Raw genomic sequence first — 21,234 nt, forward strand, 5'->3', positions numbered from 1 at the left:
GTGTATTCTGAGGTTAGTGATACGGGGATATAGTTTTCTATTACTACTACAATCTGTGTATTATCGTCTAGTGTGACGTATACCTGCACTGTCTGTGTATGTTTTGGGATTACTGTATACTAGAAGACTATGAATCCCAGTGTATTTCACGTCAGAGATTAACTAACCTAACCTAACCAAAACAAACATTACATAACCTAACCTAACCTATACTATATATACTTGTAGCTGTATTACCGGATACTGTATTTGCCGGACAATTTCAAAAGAAAAAGTCCGTCACGAATAATCAGGTTAAATTGTGTATAGTTTGTGTTGATTTCTGTATTTATGGAGAGAATAATATATCAGTTTAGTGCTTCGGATTCATCGGGGTTCACGAATCTGAGTCTCCTGGTTTAGTGGTTCAGAAGGAGAGGCAATGTGAAGTAAATATGTATGTATGTATGTATGTATTTATGATTTTGTTTGACGATTACACCGAATCTCTTTCTCTCTCTCTCTCCATGTGAAACTGAGAAAAGGGTATTATTTCTTGTTTGCGACATACATAGTTGTGAGTGTGTGTGTGTGTGTCCCACCGTCCCTCATGCACTATCAGTCGTTGCAGTATCTAACAGCTTACCCCCTCTTAATCAGTCTTAACCCATTGCTACGGGGTGAAGACATAATGGGTTGGGGGGGAGGGGGCAGTTTTGGCAGTTTACTGAGGAAATACCTGAAGATGGGGGGGTGAAGGGAAAGGGAAGGGGTAGAAGAGGGAGGGGCGTGAGGAGGAGGTAAGGGAGAGGAGTACGGGAGGTGGAGGTGCAGGGGGTGGGGGGGAGACGTCACAATCAGCCGAGATAAGATTCCACGCTCAGCTACCCCTCAGTCTCTTCGCTCTCTTAGAGTAGTGTGCCTCTAACACATCCCCTACGCCCAAAACCACGTCAGTGTCTCATTTCTTACGCCCAACACCACGCCCGTATCTCAAGTCCTACGCCCATGAAGTGCACCATTAAACTGTAAAAGGTGGAACAGACGCCAGACAGAACCACTCACTTCAGTTCTGTGGTCATCGTCTAAGAACATCACCACACCGCCCAGATTACCACCACCTTCCACGCCCAGAAAGACTGATTCCAGGAATATTTACGTCACTTTGAACGTTGATAGGAAGCGTTCACACACCCAGGGCTTGTACACACACTGCCTCCGTGACCGCTTGCACACCCCCATACACGCAGGAGTCAAGATGACGATGGTGGAGTATGTTGCAAGTCCTCGAGGAATTCTTAAAATATGCCACATGGTAAGTCTTTGTCTCTCTTTCTCTCTCTCCTTTTCTCTCTGATTTACACACGACACTACCAAAACTCTCCCTCTGTTATCTCTCTCTCTCTCTCTCTCTCCCTCTCTCTCTCTCTCTCTCACTCATTAACATACGACGAGTACTGTCCTTTATATTTCACTATATTTTATCTTACCGGAAAGAATACTCCCGTATAGTTCATAACAGTGGGGGATCCAGGAATATCAAAAAGTGGGGCCCAAGAAGTTGTGGTGAGCACTTGTGCACTTGATACCGGGAGATATTCTGAGGTCAATATTAATTACTTTTTACTTTTTTTTTAAAAAAATGCCTGACTACAAAACTGTATTAAATAAAGAGTACAGAAGTTTTTTGGTGAAAAAGGGGGTCCTGATCCCCAGGAACCCCCTGAATCCGCCCCTGGATAGTCGCTTGTATGGTTAGTGTACGGTTGATTGTCGCTTGTATGGTTGGTGTATGGTTGATTGTTGCTTGTAGGGTTAGTGTATGGTTGATTGTTTGTATGGCTGGTGTATGGTTGACAGTCGCTTGTATGGCTGGTATATAGTTAATAGACGCTTGTATGGTTGGTGTATGGTTGACAGTCGCTAGCATGGCCGGTGTATGATTGATAGTCGCTTGTATGGCTGGTGAATGGTTCACAGTCGCTTGTATGGTTAGTGTATGGTGAATAGTCGCTTATGCGAGATAAGGAGAGTTAAGAGGAACAATGAAGTGAAGATAGCAAGGGAGGCAAAGACAAACCCCAAGGGATTCTACCAAATGTATCAAACTAAAACACGAGAAAAGATTGGACCAATACTGTCAGATATCGGCGAGCTAACTGTTAACGACAGAGAAATGAGCACTAATCTGAATAAATATTTTTCAACAGTTTTCACCACCAAAAATTTAAACATGATACCAGGCACCGACTCTATTCAGAGATAGTGAAGAAAACAAATTAAGCGAGATAGTAGTGACTAGTAACGATGTTAGTAAGCACATAGACAAACTAAAGCCTAATAAATCACCTGGTCCCGATGAGATATTTGCCAGAGTATTAAAGGAAGAGCTTAGTATGCCCTTAGCAAAGTTGTTTAACATGTCCTTAAAAACAGGTGTAGTACCAGAATCCTGGAGGATAGCAAATATAATACCAATTTTCAAGAAGGGGGATAGATCACTATCCTCTAACTACCGCCCAATCAGTCTAACATCAATAGTAGGCAAATTACTGGAAGCAATCATTTCAAACTCTATTCGAAATCACCTGGAGAAGCACCAATTGATCAATGATTCCCAGCATGGCTTCACAAGCGGGCGTTCATGTCTAACTAATCTATTAACATTCTTTTCATCAGTTTTCGAATCGGCGGACGAGGGGCGCAATTATGATGTGGTATATCTCGACTTTAGCAAAGCCTTCGACAGAGTCTCCCACGAAAGACTAATTAGAAAGGTAGAAGCACATGGCATCAAAGGTAATATCCTTAAATGGATTAGGGGGTGGTTACAGGACACGAAACAGCAAGTGAGCATTAACGGCACTAAATCCCATTGGAGCAACGTCACTAGCAGAGTTCCTCAAGGCTCAGTACTTGGACCATTATTATAGATATCGGCATACACAGCAACATAAGTAAATTTGCTGATGACACTAAAATAGGACGTGTTATTAAATCTGACGAGGACTCCGCAAAACTACAGGAAGATCTAAACAAATTTTTCGAATGGTCTGATAAATGGCAGATGAAATTCAACGTGGACAAATGTAAAGTACAGTAGGCTCTCGTCAATAACGACTTCCACAATAACGTTTTCGACAATAACGGTAAGTTACAATAGATACCCATTTTTGATAATAACGTCTGGATTCTCTTGAATAACGGAAATTTCGAGGGAAGCGTCAGAGCTCATCAATGATTGCGTTTGTTTGCCACCATGTTGATGACGTAATTGTCCTCTCACGCCTCACTCTCATTCTCACACACTCTCAGTGGAATACTGTACAGCGCTGCGCCCACGTGTGAGATTTTCGCCATTATAACCAGTGGTTGTTAGGGTCAGTGATCAATAATGGCTTCTGCATATTTGCCTGTGGGGGCTAGGGGAGGTGGTGGAGGGAGTGATTTGCCACCTGAATGACTGGGAACTTTTAAAGTGAGGAAATTGAACTGTCCTGAGTCTACCATGCGAAATATTAAGAGGAACCTAGAGGAGACCAAGAAGAGTATTGCTCTAGCTAAAAATATTTCGGTAGTGATGGAAATGCGAGGCGAGCTATGAATGATAAAGGCGATAGAAACAGGTTGTTAGTGATAACAGAGCATTTTCTTGTGAAATGGTTAGCTTGTTGAATGAAAGACAGTGCAAGTCTTAGCGGCCCTCAGATATGGAACAACCATCACACCAAGCACCAAGTGTTAGGAGAGCTTCAAGGGAAAAAATGGGTGAAATTCTTGTGGCGGTGGCACCAAAAAACCCTTTTTACATGTATTTTAATGTCACACAAATAACGTTTTCGCTAATAACGGTGTTTTTCAGGCACCTATTAAATGTTATTGGTGAGAGCCTACTGCACTCAGTTTTGGAGATGTAAACAGGGAAACCAGTTACCAGATTAACAACGATGCCATTGAGAAATCCGACTGCGAGAGAGATTTAGGAGTAATGATAAGTAGGAACCTTAAGCCAAGTAGACAATGTGTATTTGATAGAAACAAGGCTAATAAGTACTTGGGTTCATACAAAGGAGTGTTAGTTACAAGACTAGCGAGGTCATCCTAAAACTATATCTTGCTCTTGTGAGACCTCACTTGGATTACACAGTTCAATTCTGGTCACCGTATTACAGAATGGATATAGAATCCTTAGAAAGAATTCAGAGGAGAATGACAAGGGTAATCCCGGGCATTAGGAACCTAGAGTACAGAGAGAGGTTAAAGCATCTTAATTTGCACTCCCTCGAGAGACCTAAAGTGAGGGGCGATATGATAGAGGTGTATAAATGGAAGTCAGGGCTGAACAAAGGGGACATCACAAAGGTACTCAAACTATCCAACCAGGAGTGAACTCGTAACAATGGTTTTAAAGTAGACAAATTTAGATTTAGGCGCGAAATAGGTAAACACTGGTTTGGTAACAGAGTAGTGGGTGAATGGAACAAGTTACCAAATATCATCAAACATAGGTTGGATGCTTATATGAGCAATAGGGGTTGGGTGTAAATGGGACTGCCCAGTTTCCTCCATTCTTATGTTCTTATGACTGGTGTATGGCTGATAGACGCTTGCATGGTTTATGTATGGTTGACAGTCTCTTGTATGGTTGATGTATGCTTGACAGTTGCTTGTATGGTTGGTGTATGGTTGACAGTCGCTTGTATGGTTGGTGGTTGACAGTCGCTTGTATGGTTGGTGGTTGACAGTCGCTTGTATGGTTGATGTCTGTCAACAGTTGCTTGTATGGTTGGTGTATGGTTGACAGTTGCTTGTATGCCTGGTGTATGGTTGATAGTCGCTTATGTGATTGACAGTCGCTTGTATAGTTGGTTTGATAGTTGCTTGTATGGTTGGTGTATGGTTGACAGTTGCTTGTATGCCTGGTGTATGGTTCACAGTCGCTTGTATGGTTGGTGTATGATTCACAGTCGCTTGTACGGTTGGTGTATGGTTAACAGTCGCTTGTATGGTTAGTGTATGGTGGACAGTCGTTTATATGATTGGTGTATGGTTGATAGACGCTTGTATGGTTTTTGTATGGTTGACAGTCTCTTGTATGGTTGATGTATGCGTGACAGTTGCTTGTATGGTTGGTGTATGGTTGACAGTTGCTTGTATGCCTGGTGTATGGTTGATAGTAGCTTATATGATTGACAGTTGCTTGTATAGTTGGTGGTTGGCAGTCGCTTGTATGGTTAATGTATGGTTGACAGTCGCTTGTATGGTTAATGTATGGTTGATAGTCTCTTGTATGGTTGATATATGCCTGACAGTTGCTTGTATGGTTGGTGTATGCTTGACAGTTGCTTGTATGCCTGGTGTATGGTTAATAGTAGCTTATTTGATTGACAGTCGCTTGTATAGTTGGTGGTTGGCAGTCGCTTGTATGGTTAATGTATGGTTGACAGTCGCTTGTATGGTTGACAGTCGCTTGTATGGTTGACAGTCTCTTGTATGGTTGATATATGCTTGACAGTTGCTTTATGGTTGGTGTATGGTGGACAGTCGTTTATATGATTGGTGTATGGTTGATAGACGCTTGCATGGTTTTTGTATGGTTGACAGTCTCTTGTATGGTTGACAGTCTCTTGTATGGTTGATATATGCTTGACAGTTGCTTGTATGGTTGGTGTATGGTTGACAGTCGCTTCTATAGTTTGTGGTTGACAGTCGCTTGTATGGTTGATGCATGATTGACAGTCATGTGTATGGATAATGTATAGTGGACAGTCGCTTGTATGGTTGGTGTATGGTTCAAAGTCGCTTGAATAGTTAGTGTATGGTGGATAGTCGCCTATATGATTGGTGATAGACGCTTGTATGGTTGATGTGTGGTTGACAGTCACTTGTACTATTGATGTATGATTAACAGTCATGTGTATGGTTAATGTATGGTAGATAGTCGCCTGTATGGTTGGTGTATGAATGATAGTCGCTTGTATGGTTGGCGTATGGTTTACAATCTCCTGTATGGTTGGTGTATGAGTGACAGTCGCTTGTATGGTTAATGTATGGTTGACACTCACTTGAATGATTGATGTATGATTGACAGTCATGTGTATGGTTAATGTATGGTGGATAGTCGAGTGTATGGTCGGTGTATGGCTGACATTCGCGTGTATGGTTGATAGTTGCTTGTATGGCTGGTGTATGGTTGATAGTCACTTGTATTGCTGATGTATAGTTGAGTCACATGTATGGTTGGTGTTTGATTGATAGTCGCTTGTATGGCTGGTGTATGGTTGGGTATGGTTGATAGTTACTTTTATGGTTGGTGTATGGTTGGGTATGGTTGACAGTTACTTGTATGGCTGGTGTACGGTTGATAATCACTTGTACGGTTGATGTATGGTTGATAGTCGATTGTATACTGTATAGTATACACTATCTCCGGACTGTATACTGCAGAAGACCACATACAACGTAACAACATACACAACGTCTGCAAAACACATATTACAGTCTTAACGTGGTGTGTATACGTTTGATTGTCTGTGTATGTATGAAATGATGTAAACCTGGACAGTGTTAGTCTGGTAAACGTTTTATCAGACCAAGAACGTTTGGGCCATAAATGTTTGTTGCAGCCTCTATAACACGTGGCGGAGAGAGAGAGAGAGAGAGAGAGAGAGAGAGAGAGAGAGATTGGAGCATATCTCAAAGTATCTCATGAGGCAGGTGTTCGCCCATACAGGTATTCGTGTTGATCGTGTTGGGGACGTGGTTCGGTTACACCAACACATGGAGAGACTTCGTGACGGGGACCGTCTTTCTCGCCTTCTTCAGTGGTATCATCCTCTTCGCCCAGAATATGTTGCTGGGACCGAGCCGTGTTGCTGTGAGTAATTGTGTCTCAATCTGTTTCATTCTGTCTCATTCTCTCTCTCAACTCTGTCTGTCTCATTCACACTGTCTCATTCTGTTTGCCTCATTCTGTTTCATTCTGTCTGTCTCATTCACTGTCTCTTTCTGTCTCTTACTGTTTCATTCTGTTTCACTCCCTCTGTCTCATTCACTTTCTCTCACTGTCTCATTCACTTTGTCTCATTTTGTGTCTCACTCACTGTCTCATTCTGTCTGTCTCATTGACTGCCTCTTTCTGTCTCTCACTGTTTCATTCTGTCTCACTCCCTCTGTCTCATTCACTTTCTCTCACTGTCTCATTCGCTTTGTCTCATTTTGTGTCTCACTCACTGTCTCATTCTGCCTGCTTCATTAACTCTGTCTCATTCTATCTGTTGCACTCACTGTTTCATCCTGTCTGTCTCATTCGCTCCGTTTCATTCTGTCTAATTCACTATCACTCTTTCATTCTGTCTGACTCATTCACTATCATTCACTCTGCCTTCTTTCATTCACTCATTCATTCTGATTCTCTCACTCACTTACTCATACACACTAATTCGCTCTCAGTCACTCATTGAATCAATTGGAACTTCAATTTTACTGAATAAATATATATCTATCTATCTATCTTTCTATATGTATCTGTCTAAACTACCTAACAGCAAATCTTAACGACTTAACTTATTTAACTACCTAACTACCTAATTTACCTATGTTGTACGGGAGATCTTAACGAGTGAACTATCTACCGACCTAACTACCTTATAGGTGATCTTAATCACCAAACTATCTATCTACCTAACAACCCAACAGGAGTTCTTATAACGGGTGGTTTATCTAACTACCTAACTACCTTATAAGAGTGTAGCAAAATGTGATTCCTTCATATAAGATTTTTGTTTTAATTTGTCTGATGCTATATTGAGTTCACTAAAGGTCATATTAGGAGCCGGATACATAGGAATCAAATCTGAAGTTAGATTTAAATTCGAAGCAAAATGGTGATGGGAAGGCAAGGTTTTCAAGGAATGACAGGTTATTGCGCAGTAGTCCGGACTCATATAATAGCCTTTTACAACTAAATGTTTACCACTATCCTGACACCGTATAATGACACTATTTTCTTTAGGGAAAAACATATATACATATTGCACATTGTGTAGATGTGCATGAAACACAGGTGTCTTCGAAATCGGTGTATAGTTACACTGCTTTAGTGCTGTGCGAACGTGGGTTGGTATGATCGCCAATTCACATATTCCTTCTGCAGCAGGAATAAACGCGAATGCATAGGCTGGACATACGTGTAAGTTTAGTAAACAGTGTGTCATTAGAATACAATGGGAAAGGTTCTAAATGCCATGCATTAAATTTGCGTTGAGCTAACATGGGTATGTGGAAAAGTATAACACTGTGCGTGAGAGTTGACTCTAATAGAGGGTAATAATATTTTACCTCTTGATCTGTGAAAATAGGAGTTAAATGGTAACTCGTCTTAGCTATCTGTACGGCTTCAAGAAGAATTTTCACAGGCACACGCTATGCATCCACACGTCCTAACCCTGCATCCACTACACTTACAATTAGTTTGTTTTTGTTATTAGATAAAGCTTGAGCAGAAATTTCCACTGCATGCAAATACCCAGAAAAAGAAATAAGCCATTCCAGTGCAGGCACTGAATTCATTAAATTATAAGCAATCTTAGATAAATTGTTAGAAAATAGTGTTAACCTTTGATAAAAAAAATGAAACTAACAAAATTAAATAATCCTCGCTTTCGTCGTATTTGAGAAAGCAGCTTCTTAGCAATGGCATCTTGTGATAGAGCGTCCAGCTGCAACGGTATTTTTATGAAGGGTCTTGAGAAGAAGTAACTGAAGATTTATAGTTTGTGTTATCATTGTAGAAATGTTAGAACGTTGACGTATAGATTCGAGGGTGCCCATAGTTGTCTGGAGATGAACATCAATAGACTCCATCTGGCGCGGAATATTTAGTAGACCGAGCAGCTCATACTTTATGGTCACGTCCCAAAACTGCGGCTAAGGCACCTGGTTTCAGGACTTCCGTGGACGCATTCGTTAAAACGGTGGTGCCACAAAGGAGTAGGAGCATTAATACGATGATCCAAGCCATTCTGGAAAAGGTTGATTCATCTTAATATTGTTTTGCAGAACATTGTTTTAAACGATAATCAATAGCGACACTTGGTGTACTTGGTGTGTTTGCGGTTCGAACAAATGTGTCTGGGACACCGTTAACATTCCTGGGGAGTAAATCTGGGTGGGCCCTTTTAAGTCTGTCCGCATGTACTACGGGTGAAGTTTGTGAATTCGGCTTCAAAATTTTTAATTTGTTGCCCGCTTCTTTGGCGATAATGCGGAATGGGCCGTCAAATTTGGGCGAAAGTTTGGATTTCCGTTCAGGTTCTCGCACCTTAACAGCATCGCCTATTTCTAGTATTGTAGGCTTGGCCTGTTTATGTTGCTTATAAGTCATTTCAGCGCGTGGCGCTGCTAAATGTTTCCGTACTTGGCCATGAATATCCGTGAAAATGCTGATTTGCTTGGTAGCGAAATCGTCGACGTTGTAAATTGGGCATGGCTTGCCTGTAAGTACGTTATAGGGAAGACGTTTGGCTATGCCATAAACACTATAATAGGGTGATTTGCTCGTGGAGGTAACCAATCCTCCCATGCATTGTGCATTTGACACACTATTGGACGAAGAATCTCTGGATTTTAAAAATTCACATTTAGAAAGTTTAACTTTGAGTCCTGCCGTAGAAAGTTTTTTGAAAACTTCATGAAGCTTGGCAATATGACTGTCAACATCCTTACTGACTACGATGAGATCATCTAAGTAGGCACATACTGTGGTACCTATCAGACAAGCAATCAAAGTGTTGATCATCCTCTGAAAAGTCAGTGGGGCATTTCGGAGACCGAATGGCATCCGTAAAAATTCAAAATGGCCCAAAGGAGTACAAAAAGCAGTAATCTCTGTTGATTTCTCGTCAAGAGGAATTTGCCAATATCCGCTAAGCAGATCAACGTTGCTAAATGCAGCATTATCCTTGCCTAAAGATTGCAAAATATCACTCAGGACTGGCATTGGATACCTATCCGGGATAGTGCAGTCGTTGACTCGCCTAAAATTAATAACTGGGCACCAAACTCCATCCTTCTTAGGGACTAAAAACAAAGGACTATTGAAAGGAGACTTTGAATGTGTGATAACTTCTTGCTCTAACATAACTTGAACCATGTCCTACACGACAGCGCGCTGGCTATGTGGTAGTCGGTAATCTGGTATGTAAATCGGGTTTGTGTCAGGTTTTAAAGATATGTGATGCAAAGTTAAACTTGTCTGACCTAGCTGTTCCCCCTGGTAAAGCTACAATGTTTCTGTGATCGGCAAGTAACTCTAGGAGCCTAGTCTTTCCTTGAGGGTGATCTACCTTTACATGCGGTGATATTTGATCTATCCTCTCCTGTCTGGTTTGTGTAATTGAATGTGAAACACTACCAATTGGGAATTGCGTAGGCTGTTGAGCAACATCATTATGAAAAACCAGAAAATCACACAAATTATATCCCTCTTTCAATATTCTGAGAGCACCTATTCTGTTGAGAACCAGGACATCTGTTAAACCACCAGGACGAATCGTACTCAATATAGATTCGCTTCATAGGCCTTTAACTCTGCACGTTTCCGTAAGACAGACTACGCCAGTCCCCGTGTAAACGGGAACTCTAGGAGCCTAGTGGCTCTGGTGATTTCCTCATTCTGAAAATGGAGAGTACCTGTTAAAATTGTAGGCACGATCGTCCAACTTTTGCTGCTATAATCACGCTGGGTAAATGAGGCTGTGGGGTCTGGGATTCGCTTTGACTCGGGATCCATCTTCCTCGTAGTAGGAGCGGTGGACAAAACAATCACCCTTGAGGAGAGCCTTGGTACAGACTTGTGCATGGCACTGTAGGAAACACCAGTAACAGTGATAGTATATTTCCTTGGCTGAACATCTATCATGTTATGTTTTAGAGTTGGAAGACCTATTAATCCGTCAACTGGTAAATTAAAGTCTTGGTTTATCTGCAGGAAATGATTTACCCCGTCTAGAAAAACGTAATGGTAATGTTACCATTCCTCCAATGTCCAGCTGGGTACCGGAAACACCTGAGAGATCGGTGTCAGTAGGTCGAATTGGAAATTCTCGGTGAGGGGATCTTCGTTGTAGTTCTTGATAGGATGAGAATGAGATTACATTTTCACACGCACCCGTATCAATGTCTAAAGCAAGCTTATCTTACCCAACCCTCGACGGAACGGATAACACTTTCGCCTTGTTCAGCGCCGCTATTAAAGAGGCTGCCACAAAAGTGCTGTTGTCTGTTGGTAATGGTGTACTCATTCTACGTCTTTCTGCGAAAGACGCTGATCTTCCCCCGACTTCTTGTGAAAACGGGACGTGAAGTCCGCTGTTGTGTTATCTGGGGTAACTCATATCCCATAACCCGACATCTTTGGAGAATCTGATATTGTTTGGAATTATAGGAGGCAGACTGACGATACTTACACCACTTCTCAGCTTTCTGTTCTGTAGCAGACTTGGTCTGAGCAGCTGCTGAATAAGTCTTGGGTGGTACTTGTAGCTGTCGTGGCTTGGTGGAAGGGGTTGTTTGGTTTTGGGGGTGACACCACCTTGCTGGAGATGGTAACAAAAGTCGTTGTTGCATCGGGGCAACAGGTGTTATCGTCCTTGCTAGTTGAGTACGCTGTGTCTTAATTGTGATCTTACCTGTGTAATCAAGAATTAAATCAGTGGGGTTATAATCATTTGTCTTTGCCTGATTATATGCAGGGTCATGGATCGTCAATAGAAAACAAGTAAATTTAATTCATTTTGCAAAAATGTCTGGTGACATTTTGCCATCAGGGTCCACCCAGGGAGAACCACGAAAATTAGCCTTGATGTTTCGACAGACATCACCAGCTATGGAGACACTTTTCATGGTATCCTCTACTCGAATCGTACGACTAAGACGGTCAACCCATCTAAACATCCAATTCAGGTGACCTTGCTGTGCTCCCAATTCAAAAACACCAATTAAAGTCCTTCTAAACACATCATAAGAAGGATCAGCTAGGCCACTAGCGTAACTCTCATGCTTAATCCCCCGCTTTTGGATGTTCTTCATGGTATCCTCACATGACTGTAAAAATGTAGTTACGCCATAATCATCTTCCGCCGTGAACTCACGAACCCAGTCACTGCGTGGTAATACTTGAACAATGTTAGAATTGTTAGATGACATGCCTGAACAAGCTGTAGCCATGGTTAGTGAGTTGTGAAACAACTTAGATCTAATTGAAGGATTAGTGGATGCCGGAGGTAAAGTTAGAGTTTTGACACACGGTGTTTGTCTATAGGATTAGAGGGAACTTACCCGCAATAAGTTGTTGTGTCGAACGCACTACCAGAACCTAAGGTTTCTATGGCTTGAATCGTCAAATAATTCATCAATAATTGTTTTCTACTTTCAATTAAAGTGTCGCCTGGAATGCGTCTGTGTTCCTTGCAAGTCTACCTGTAGTTCAGTGTCAAACTAGCGACAGTTGCTAGCACTGTCAGACGGAACTGCGTTTTCTAACGGATCAGAGTCACTGTTATAATGCTCCGCTGTGTCTGTAATGTCTGAACGTGGGAACTTAAAAAAAACCATCCATAAATGCCAAACAATAAAATGAAATTACACTAAACAATAACCTTACCCATCCTTTACAGTAAATGATTTAAATTATAAGTAAAATAATTAAAGTATATATACAGTATATATATATATATATATATATATATATATATATATATATATATATATATATATATATATATATATATATATATATATATATATATATATATATATCCACAATGAAAACGTGGATAAGATAAATCTTGGTAAAATCACACGGGGAAAGGGAAACAACGGAGCACCTTAGCTTTCGTCTTTATTCAAGACATCTTCAGAGGCAACTGGATAACATGGACAGAGAGAGGCTTAAATATACAGGGTGACCTTATTAAACATGAGGTCAGGTCGTAATGATGTCATCCACTAATCCCCACACCAACACCAACACACACGTAGAGGAGCTTAAGAGAAAGGTGGCGACGTGACTAGTCGGGTCAGGTCAGGTCAAAAATAAGGGCCTTGGTATGTACCGAAAAAATCGATATAATAGCATTCACTGAAACATGGATCAACCTAGACTCACGTGAGTTACCGGTCGAATACCAAATTGCGGGTTACAAATTGTTCCATACCGATAGGCAGACCAGGAAAGGAGGCGGAGTAGCAATCTCTGTTAGGGATAATCTGAAGTTTGAAATAAGTAAGCAAATAAAAACTGAGCGGAATACAGAAACAATTTGGATAGAATAAATCGACGGTAGGGAAAAATTAATCACAGGAGTAATATATAGATCCCCCAATCTTGATAGAGTCAATGAGCGACTTATCTGGGATGAAATGCGCAGGGCTTCCATACACAACAAAGTCTGTATAGTAGGCGACTTTAACCTTGGCCAAATAGACTGGACTGATATTACGGGTAACTCAGAATCAGAGGATTTTCTTGAGACGATCCAGGACTGTTTCCTAAGTCAACATATAACCGAACCCACCCGGGGTAATAATATACTCGATTTAGTTCTGTCGAACAGAGAAAACCTCATTAGCAATGTCGAGGTAGGGAACGAACTTGCAAACAGCGATCACAAAGAAATTAGATTCCAATTAGATTTTCAGGGCAGACGTAAGGAAAAATCTACTAAAGTACAAGATTTCAGAAGGGCAAACTTTGACAGTTTAAAGAGGCAGCTGAGAGAAGGGGTGTAGCGCTTGGCGGTGAACCTGACAGATGACACCGACCTGCTAACGAGATCTGAGATTGCCCAGTTCCACGACAATTTAAATAATGAGTTACTTAATGCACAAAGGCAGAACATACCATACAAAAAACTCAGATCAGACAACAATGACCCTAAATGGATAAATAAGTATTTAAAGAACATCATTGGCCAAAGGAAGGCTATAGGTAGAAGGATAAATCGTGGCAAAATTTACCTCCGGGATTATTATAAGGTATCGGCGAGTAGGGTTAAAACCGAGATAAGGAAAGCCAAGAGGAATAATGAGGTAAGGATAGCAAGGGAGGTGAAGACAAACCCCAAAGGATTCTACCAAATGTATCAAACTAAAACACGAGAAAAGATTGGACCAATACTGTCAGATACCGGCGAGCTCACTGATAACGACGGAGAAATGAGCAATAATTTGAATAAATATTTTTCAACAGTTTTCACCACCGAAAATTTAAACATGATACCCGAGGCACCGACTCTATTCAGAGATAGTGAAGAAAACAAATTAAGCGAGATAGTAGTGACTTGTAACGATGTTAGTAAGCAAATAGACAAACTAAAGCCTAATAAGTCACCTGGTCCCGATGAGATATTTGCCAGAGTATTAAAGGAATGTAAGGAAGAGCTTAGTATGTCCTTAGCAAAGTTGTTTAACATGTCCTTAAAAACAGGTGTAGTACCAGAATCCTGGAGGATAGCGAATGTAATACCGATTTTCAAGAAGGGGGATAGACCACTATCCTCTAACTACCGCCCAATCAGTCTAACATCAATAGTAGGCAAATTACTGGAAACAATCATTTCAAACTCTATTCGAAATCACCTGGAGAAGCACTGATTGATCAATGATTCCCAGCATGGCTTCACAAGCGGATGTTCTTGTCTAACTAATCTATTAACATTCTTTTCATCAGTTTTCGAATTGGTGGACGAGGGGCACAATTATGATGTGGTATATCTCGACTTTAGCAAATCCTTCGACAGAGTCCCCCACGAAAGACTAAATCGAAAGGTAGAAGCACATGGCATCAAAGGTAATATCCTTAAATGGATTAGGGCGTGGTTACAGCACAGGAAACAGAGAGTGAGCATTAATGGCACTAAGTCCCATTGGAGCAACGTCACAAGTGGAGTTCCCCAAGGCCCAGTACTTGGACCATTACTATTTATTATATACATAAACGACATAGATATCGGCAATATAAGTAAATTTGCTGATGACACTAAAATAGGACGTGTTATTAAATCTGACGAGGACTCAGCAAAACTACAGGAAGATCTAAACAAATTTTTTGAATGGTCTGAAAAATGGCAGATGAAATTCAACGTGGACAAATGTAAAGTACTCAGTATAGGAGATGTAAACAGGGAAACCAGATACCAGATGAACAACGATGCCATAGAGAAATCCGACTGCGAGAGAGATTTAGGAGTAATGATAAGTAGGAACCTTAAACCAAGTAAACAATGTGTTTTTGCTCTTAACAAGGCTAATAAAGTACTTCGGTTCATACAAAGGAGTGTTAATTACAAGACTAGCGAGGTCATCCTAAAACTGTATCTTGAGCTTGTGAGACCACACCTGGATTACACAGTTCAGTTCTGGTCACCGCATTACAGAATGGATATAGAATCCTTGGAAAGAATTCAGAGGAGAATGACAAGCCTAATCCCGGGCATTAGGAACCTTGAGTTTAGAGACAGGTTAAAGCATCTTAATTTGCACTCCCTCGAGAGACGTAGAGCGAGGGGCGACCTGATAGAGGTGTATAAGTGGACGTCAGGGCTAAACAAAGGGGACATTACAAAGGTACTCAAACTATCCAACCAGGAGCGAACTCGTAACAATGGTTTTAAATTAGACAAATTTAGATTTAGGCATGAAATAGGTAAACACTGGTTTGGAAACAAAGTAGTGGATGAATGGAACAAGTTACCAAATATCATCATTATCTCGAATACGCTGAATAGCTTCAAACATAGGTTGGATGCTTATATGAGCAATAGGGGATGGGTGTAAACGGGACTGCCCAGTATAGGCCAATAGGCCCGCTGCAGTTTCCTCCGTTCTTATGTTCTTTTGTTCTTATATATATATATATATATATATATATATATATATATATATATATATATATATATATATATATATATATATATATATATATATATATATATATATATATATATATATATATATATATATATATATATATATATATATATATATATATATATATATATAAAGTAAGGCACTTATAAATTAAAAACTAGCCTGTCACGACGTCTGATGTATGATGGTATGCTGTAGAATATGTTATTGTATTTATAAATATTGTATATGTCTGTAGCATACCTATAACTGTAAACTTGATTGGAGAAACGAAGAATTCTGGGAATTTATTGAAAGTCTGGTCTTAAAACCGTAGATTTCAGCGAAGTAGGGGAGCCAGCTGACGATGAAGTTCAGGATCAGGGTCACTGTCAGTCCGTGTTGATAGTAGGTCCAATATGGAGTCGATGAGAAATCCAAGATGACGTCAACGACAAGTCCAATATGGCATCCTCTTTGCTAAGGCGACTGAATCCAACGACCTCAGTGATGTCGAAATTCCAACCATCTGGTAACCCGGGGACTCTGGGGGGCGGTGAACACTGGAAGTCACACCATGGGTCACAGGGTACATTCACCGGTGGTGTTATCCATAAGCGCTGACTCAGTCTCAACAACCCTTGGAGGTAGAGACTGGGGGTGGCACCACCTGGGGGGTTGCCTGGGGCGTTGGGAGGGGGTTCTTCATGCTGGGCAGAAATGAATTCGCTGACCAGGTTGGTGACTGCCTAGTAGCCACAACAACGTAGTCACGGCCTCTGGGTGGGGTGTTACATTTTGACAAGTGTTGTCACAATGACATGAATTATCAATAACTCACTTTGTAGTTTGACTTAGATAAAAACAAACGTATACATCAATCTGGGACGACAGATAAATGTATCACTCAATGTAACATTTCTCACTCAGGTATATATCCTGGTGCAACTATGGAGAAAGACACAAAAATATCATCACTGTTTGTTTAAAGACACTGGGTTTGATTATATTAATGGGTCCATTAGCTGCCACCTTTATGTAGCCTGTTTCCAGTTTCGTGAGCTTGGCTGATGAGAGGTAACTTAGTAGCTACATTTAAAATGTTCATGGGTTAAGTTTGCAAAGCCCAAATGGTCTTTTTTTCATTTATTTCAAAGAATAAACTGTCCACACTCAACAAGGACATTACCGTAATTAACACTATAAGCTGTAAGTGTTATGGAAGGACGGAAGCTTATCTGGGATAAGCTTTTATGTCACACGTCCATCTATCATGAAGAATGAGCGGTACATGGCTGTAAGCCCGCTGAAGGGAGCTAAGTTAGCACCCTTAGAGACGCTACCTCGCCAGTGGAAAATTACTTATCACTTGATGCATGTATGACACTCACTGCTCATGAAAATTACGGGGGTGATGGAATTATATAAAATTGATGTATTCATCCATATTTATACAAGTACTATTGTCTATTAGACACTGGCTAATACAGGAGATCTTAGCTACCAAACTATCTAACTACCTAACAGCCCAACAGGAGTTATTTTAAAGGGTGGATTATCTAATTACCTAACTACCTTACAGGAGATCTTAACGAGTGGTCTGTTGACGCTGTTCTTCTTTGTGTCTGGCATCTGCGTCTTGGCTTTCTACTCCGGCTCACCAGTACCTGACGCCTGTGGATCCTTCTGCTTCTTCACCAGTATTATCTACGGCATCGATGTGTACTTTGCCTTCCAGATTGAAGTGGAGTAGAGGTGATGATAATGATGATGATGATTTATAGTGTGTAGTTTACGTCCTCCTCTTCTTCTTCTCTTCCTCCTCCTTTGCCTATTAATTTTTCTCCTCCTCTTCTTACTCCTACTCCACCCCCTTCTCCTCCTCCTGCTAGTGTGGTGATGAGGTTACATCTAACGTAAGCAAATGTCCTAAATCATCTTAGTGTGTATGTGTGTATTTTGTCTAATTGTCTCTTTTAACTTGCGGCCACCACAACTAATAATATCTACCTACAGTCGTGGCTAGATGACATGAACCTAACCTAACCTAACCTAACGTATGCAAACTTAAACTGATCTAACTAACCATTAGGATCAAACATAAGACGCCCTAATCCACCCTTAGCATCGACAAAACTTAATAGGTTAACATAGGTTAGATTTGATTGGTCAGTGTAGTCTGACGTAGAAGAGTGACGTCACATGCTACAGGCGCGATGATTGGTTTGGTAGGTCTGTGTAGTCTCACGTAGAAGAGTGACGTCACATACTACAGAGGTGGTGATTGGTTCCATGTACATTGTGTCACCGCCAACCACTAAGGGAGACAACAAGGGCACCTGGCGTTTAAGGGGTCATCACACAAATATTCTCAAGACGATCTATACATATACTACCAGAGTGTTTCATACAAAATTTATGCACACTGCCTTACAGACTGTCTTGAAAATCACGTGAAATGATCGTGTTACACCAGCAACAATGCCCTTGTGTGAGAGCTGCAACAGGTGAGGGTAATGTTGCTGTCTAATACAATCATTCATGTAATCTCCACGTACAGTACAGTGCATCCTGTAAGGTGGAGTCAGGAACGAACATACAAAATACGTCTTAGTATGTTTATTGTAAGGAAGAAGTAGGGATAACTTGAAGATTAACCCCCCTAGCTTATTTCACCTGAAGATTAGCCTCCTAACACTAACTTAATCAACATTAACGATAACCTATATTAACAATCCTTAAAACTAACCTAACCTAACGAGAACCTGTATTAACAACCCTTAACACTAACCTAACCCTCCAAGGCAATGTTAAAATATTTAATCATCAGGTGAAATAGTGATGGGCTAGTCTTGAGGTGATCCAGAAATACTGTAAAATATAAGCAGGTTTTGTATTTTTATTATATCAAGAATACAAACTAAAATAACTGTTAGGTAGTAATAATAATAAGTGTAATTCTTCATATAGTGACTGATGATAAATATTGGTATGTTTTATGTAAGTCAATATTTTCTTCGTTTGTATTCAATGTAAATAAAGCTCGATACAGTACTACGTCCTGAGTATTTCTTCACCGCATGTTTACGAGTTGGCCAGATGGTCGGGAGGTTCTGTTGCAACTGTTGGCAAGTACTAGTCATGTACTGGCTCTGTTATAAGCTGTTGGCAAATATTGGCTCTGTTATAAGCTGTTGGCAAGTACTGGCTCTGTTATAAGCTGTTAGCAAGTATTGGGCATGTGCTGGCTCTGTTATAAGCTGTTAGCAAGTACTGAACATGTACTGACTCTGTTATAAGCTGTTGGCAAGCACTGGGCATGTACTGGCTCTGTTATAAGCTGTTGACAAGCACTGGGCATGTGCTGGCTCTGTTATAAGCTGTTAGCAAGTACTGGGTATGTGCTGGCTCTGTTATAAGCTGTTGACAAGCACTGGGCATGTGCTGGCTCTGTTATAAGCTGTTGGCTAGTACTGGACTCGTACTGGCTCTGTTATAAACTGTTGACAGGTACAGGGCATGTACTGGCTCTGTTATAAACTGTTGGCAAGTACTGGGCATGTACTGGCTCTGTTATAAACTGTTGACAGGTACAGGGCATGTACTGTCTCTGTTATAAACTGTTGGCAAGTACTGGGCATGTACTGGCTCTGTTATAAGTTGTTGGCAAGTACTGGGCAAGTACTGGCTCTGTTATAAGCTGTTGGCAAGACTGGGCATTTGCTGGCTCTGTTATAAGCTGTTGGCAAGTACTGGACATGTACTGGCTCTGTTATAAGCTGGAGGCAAGTACTAGACATGTACTGGCTCTGTTATAAGCTGTTGGCAAATACTGGACATGTATCGGGCTCTGCTATACACTGTTGGCAAGTATTGAGCATGTACTGGCTCTGTTATAAGCTGTTGGCAAGTACTGGACATGTACTGGCTCTGTTATAAGCTGTTTGCAAGTACTGGGCATGTACTGGCTCTATTATAAGCAGTTGGCAAGTACTGGGCATGTACTGGCTCTGTTATAAGCTGTTGGTAAATACTGGACATGCAGTGGCTCTGTTATAAGCTGTTGGTAAGCACTGGTCATGTACTGGCTCCAAAATGTATCTGTACCTACTCCAGTGTTAGTCAAGTCTGGTCTTGAATGAGCTCACACTCGGTGCCGCCACAACACTCTCTGACAGATTGTTCCAAGAGTGTTCTGGACTTGTGGCTCCTTCAACCTTGAACTGTGACCCCTTGTGGGGTGAAGGTGATCCAGCTCCAGGTATCAACACTCGACTGAGATGTTTATAAACTTCAATTACGTCACCTATTACCTGCCTATAGTATAAGCAAGGCAACTGAAGGCGTTCTTATCTCTCTGGGTAACTGAGGTTCCGCAGTGCAGGCACCAGTCTGGTGGCCCTCCTTTGGGCACTGACAATCAACTGACAGTCTCTAGCACATCTCGGGGAAGCACCTCACTTTTGAAGAGCGTTACGAAAGAAGGACCTTCATTGTATATGAACGAACTTCTTTTACGACCTTCTAGCATAGTCTTGATTTACTTTCTCATAATGGCCCGAGAACTTCAGTTTGTTGTCAACATAATACACCTAGGTCCTTTTCACATTCGGTCACCGTTAACGTTGTTTCTCCGTCCTGTTGGGACATGTGACGAAGTGTCCTGTTATGCTAGTGACACATACTAAGCCTCACACAGCCACCCTGACAAGTACGGTCTATAGCCTCAGTGTACACTTAGTGACAGCGGCAGATAACACTGTAAATGTATTTAAAATGGGGCACCGTATATTAGTATAACATGTGCAGAAGCAACATGATATAAAAGGCAAGAAATTTGATGATTAAGTCTGAGAGTAACACTTGAACGTGTGATAACAGCAACTGCTCTCAACCCCTGGCAGGCAACAGGCGTACCAACATGGATGGATGATAAGCATGGTGGACGAAGCAACAATAAAATAATGGCGTTAAATCAGTGGTGTAGCTAGAGGACGATCCTTCCCTCACCAAGAATAAGAATGGATTTTATCGGAAAATTTCTCCCTCTATCGGAAAGCTAGATGTATGGGTGAGAGACGAACTGCATGTAATGAATGATCTAGTATTATTAACCCTTGTGAATCTTCTTTATTTCATTAGTGGTAATATCTGTACCTCAAAATAAAAAAAATCTTTGTTATGACAGTAAACTGTTATATATTGAGATAGATGACTGGAATGCAGTATCTTGTCACTCCAGGTTGTCTGCCCCAACACCGAAAATTACAAGCTGCCCTACTGTGTTAGGGGCCATTCAAAATTACCTACCGCTTTTTTCCACCCAAATTTATACACCCCCCGTAA

The 21,234-nt window shown here is 41.0% G+C and overlaps 1 protein-coding gene across 1 annotated transcript; it reads left to right on the plus strand.

Annotated features, from left to right (window-relative positions):
- Positions 1 to 860: 860 nt before the first annotated feature.
- On the plus strand, positions 861 to 18,945 carry LOC121865075. The gene is made up of 3 exons (XM_042364409.1): positions 861 to 1,294; positions 6,713 to 6,856; positions 17,471 to 18,945. Exons 1-3 carry the CDS (start codon positions 1,238 to 1,240, stop codon positions 17,639 to 17,641), a joined length of 372 nt encoding a protein of 123 aa, XP_042220343.1. The 5' UTR covers positions 861 to 1,237; the 3' UTR covers positions 17,642 to 18,945.
- The last annotated feature ends 2,289 nt before the right edge of the window (positions 18,946 to 21,234 follow it).

The sequence above is a fragment of the Homarus americanus genome, unplaced genomic scaffold, assembly GCF_018991925.1.
Source record: "Homarus americanus isolate GMGI-L3 unplaced genomic scaffold, GMGI_Hamer_2.0 scaffold2539, whole genome shotgun sequence".
NCBI lineage: Eukaryota > Metazoa > Arthropoda > Malacostraca > Decapoda > Nephropidae > Homarus > Homarus americanus.

Excerpts from the sequence above, each read along its gene's own strand:
- LOC121865075 (XM_042364409.1), top strand. The coding sequence starts at position 1,238 with ATGACGATGGTGGAGTATGTTGCAAGTCCTCGAGGAATTCTTAAAATA. Across the intron at positions 1,295-6,712 it reads TTCTTAAAATATGCCACATG|GTATTCGTGTTGATCGTGTT; the intron begins GTAAGTCTTTGT and ends TCGCCCATACAG. Across the intron at positions 6,857-17,470 it reads TGGGACCGAGCCGTGTTGCT|GAGATCTTAACGAGTGGTCT; the intron begins GTGAGTAATTGT and ends ACTACCTTACAG.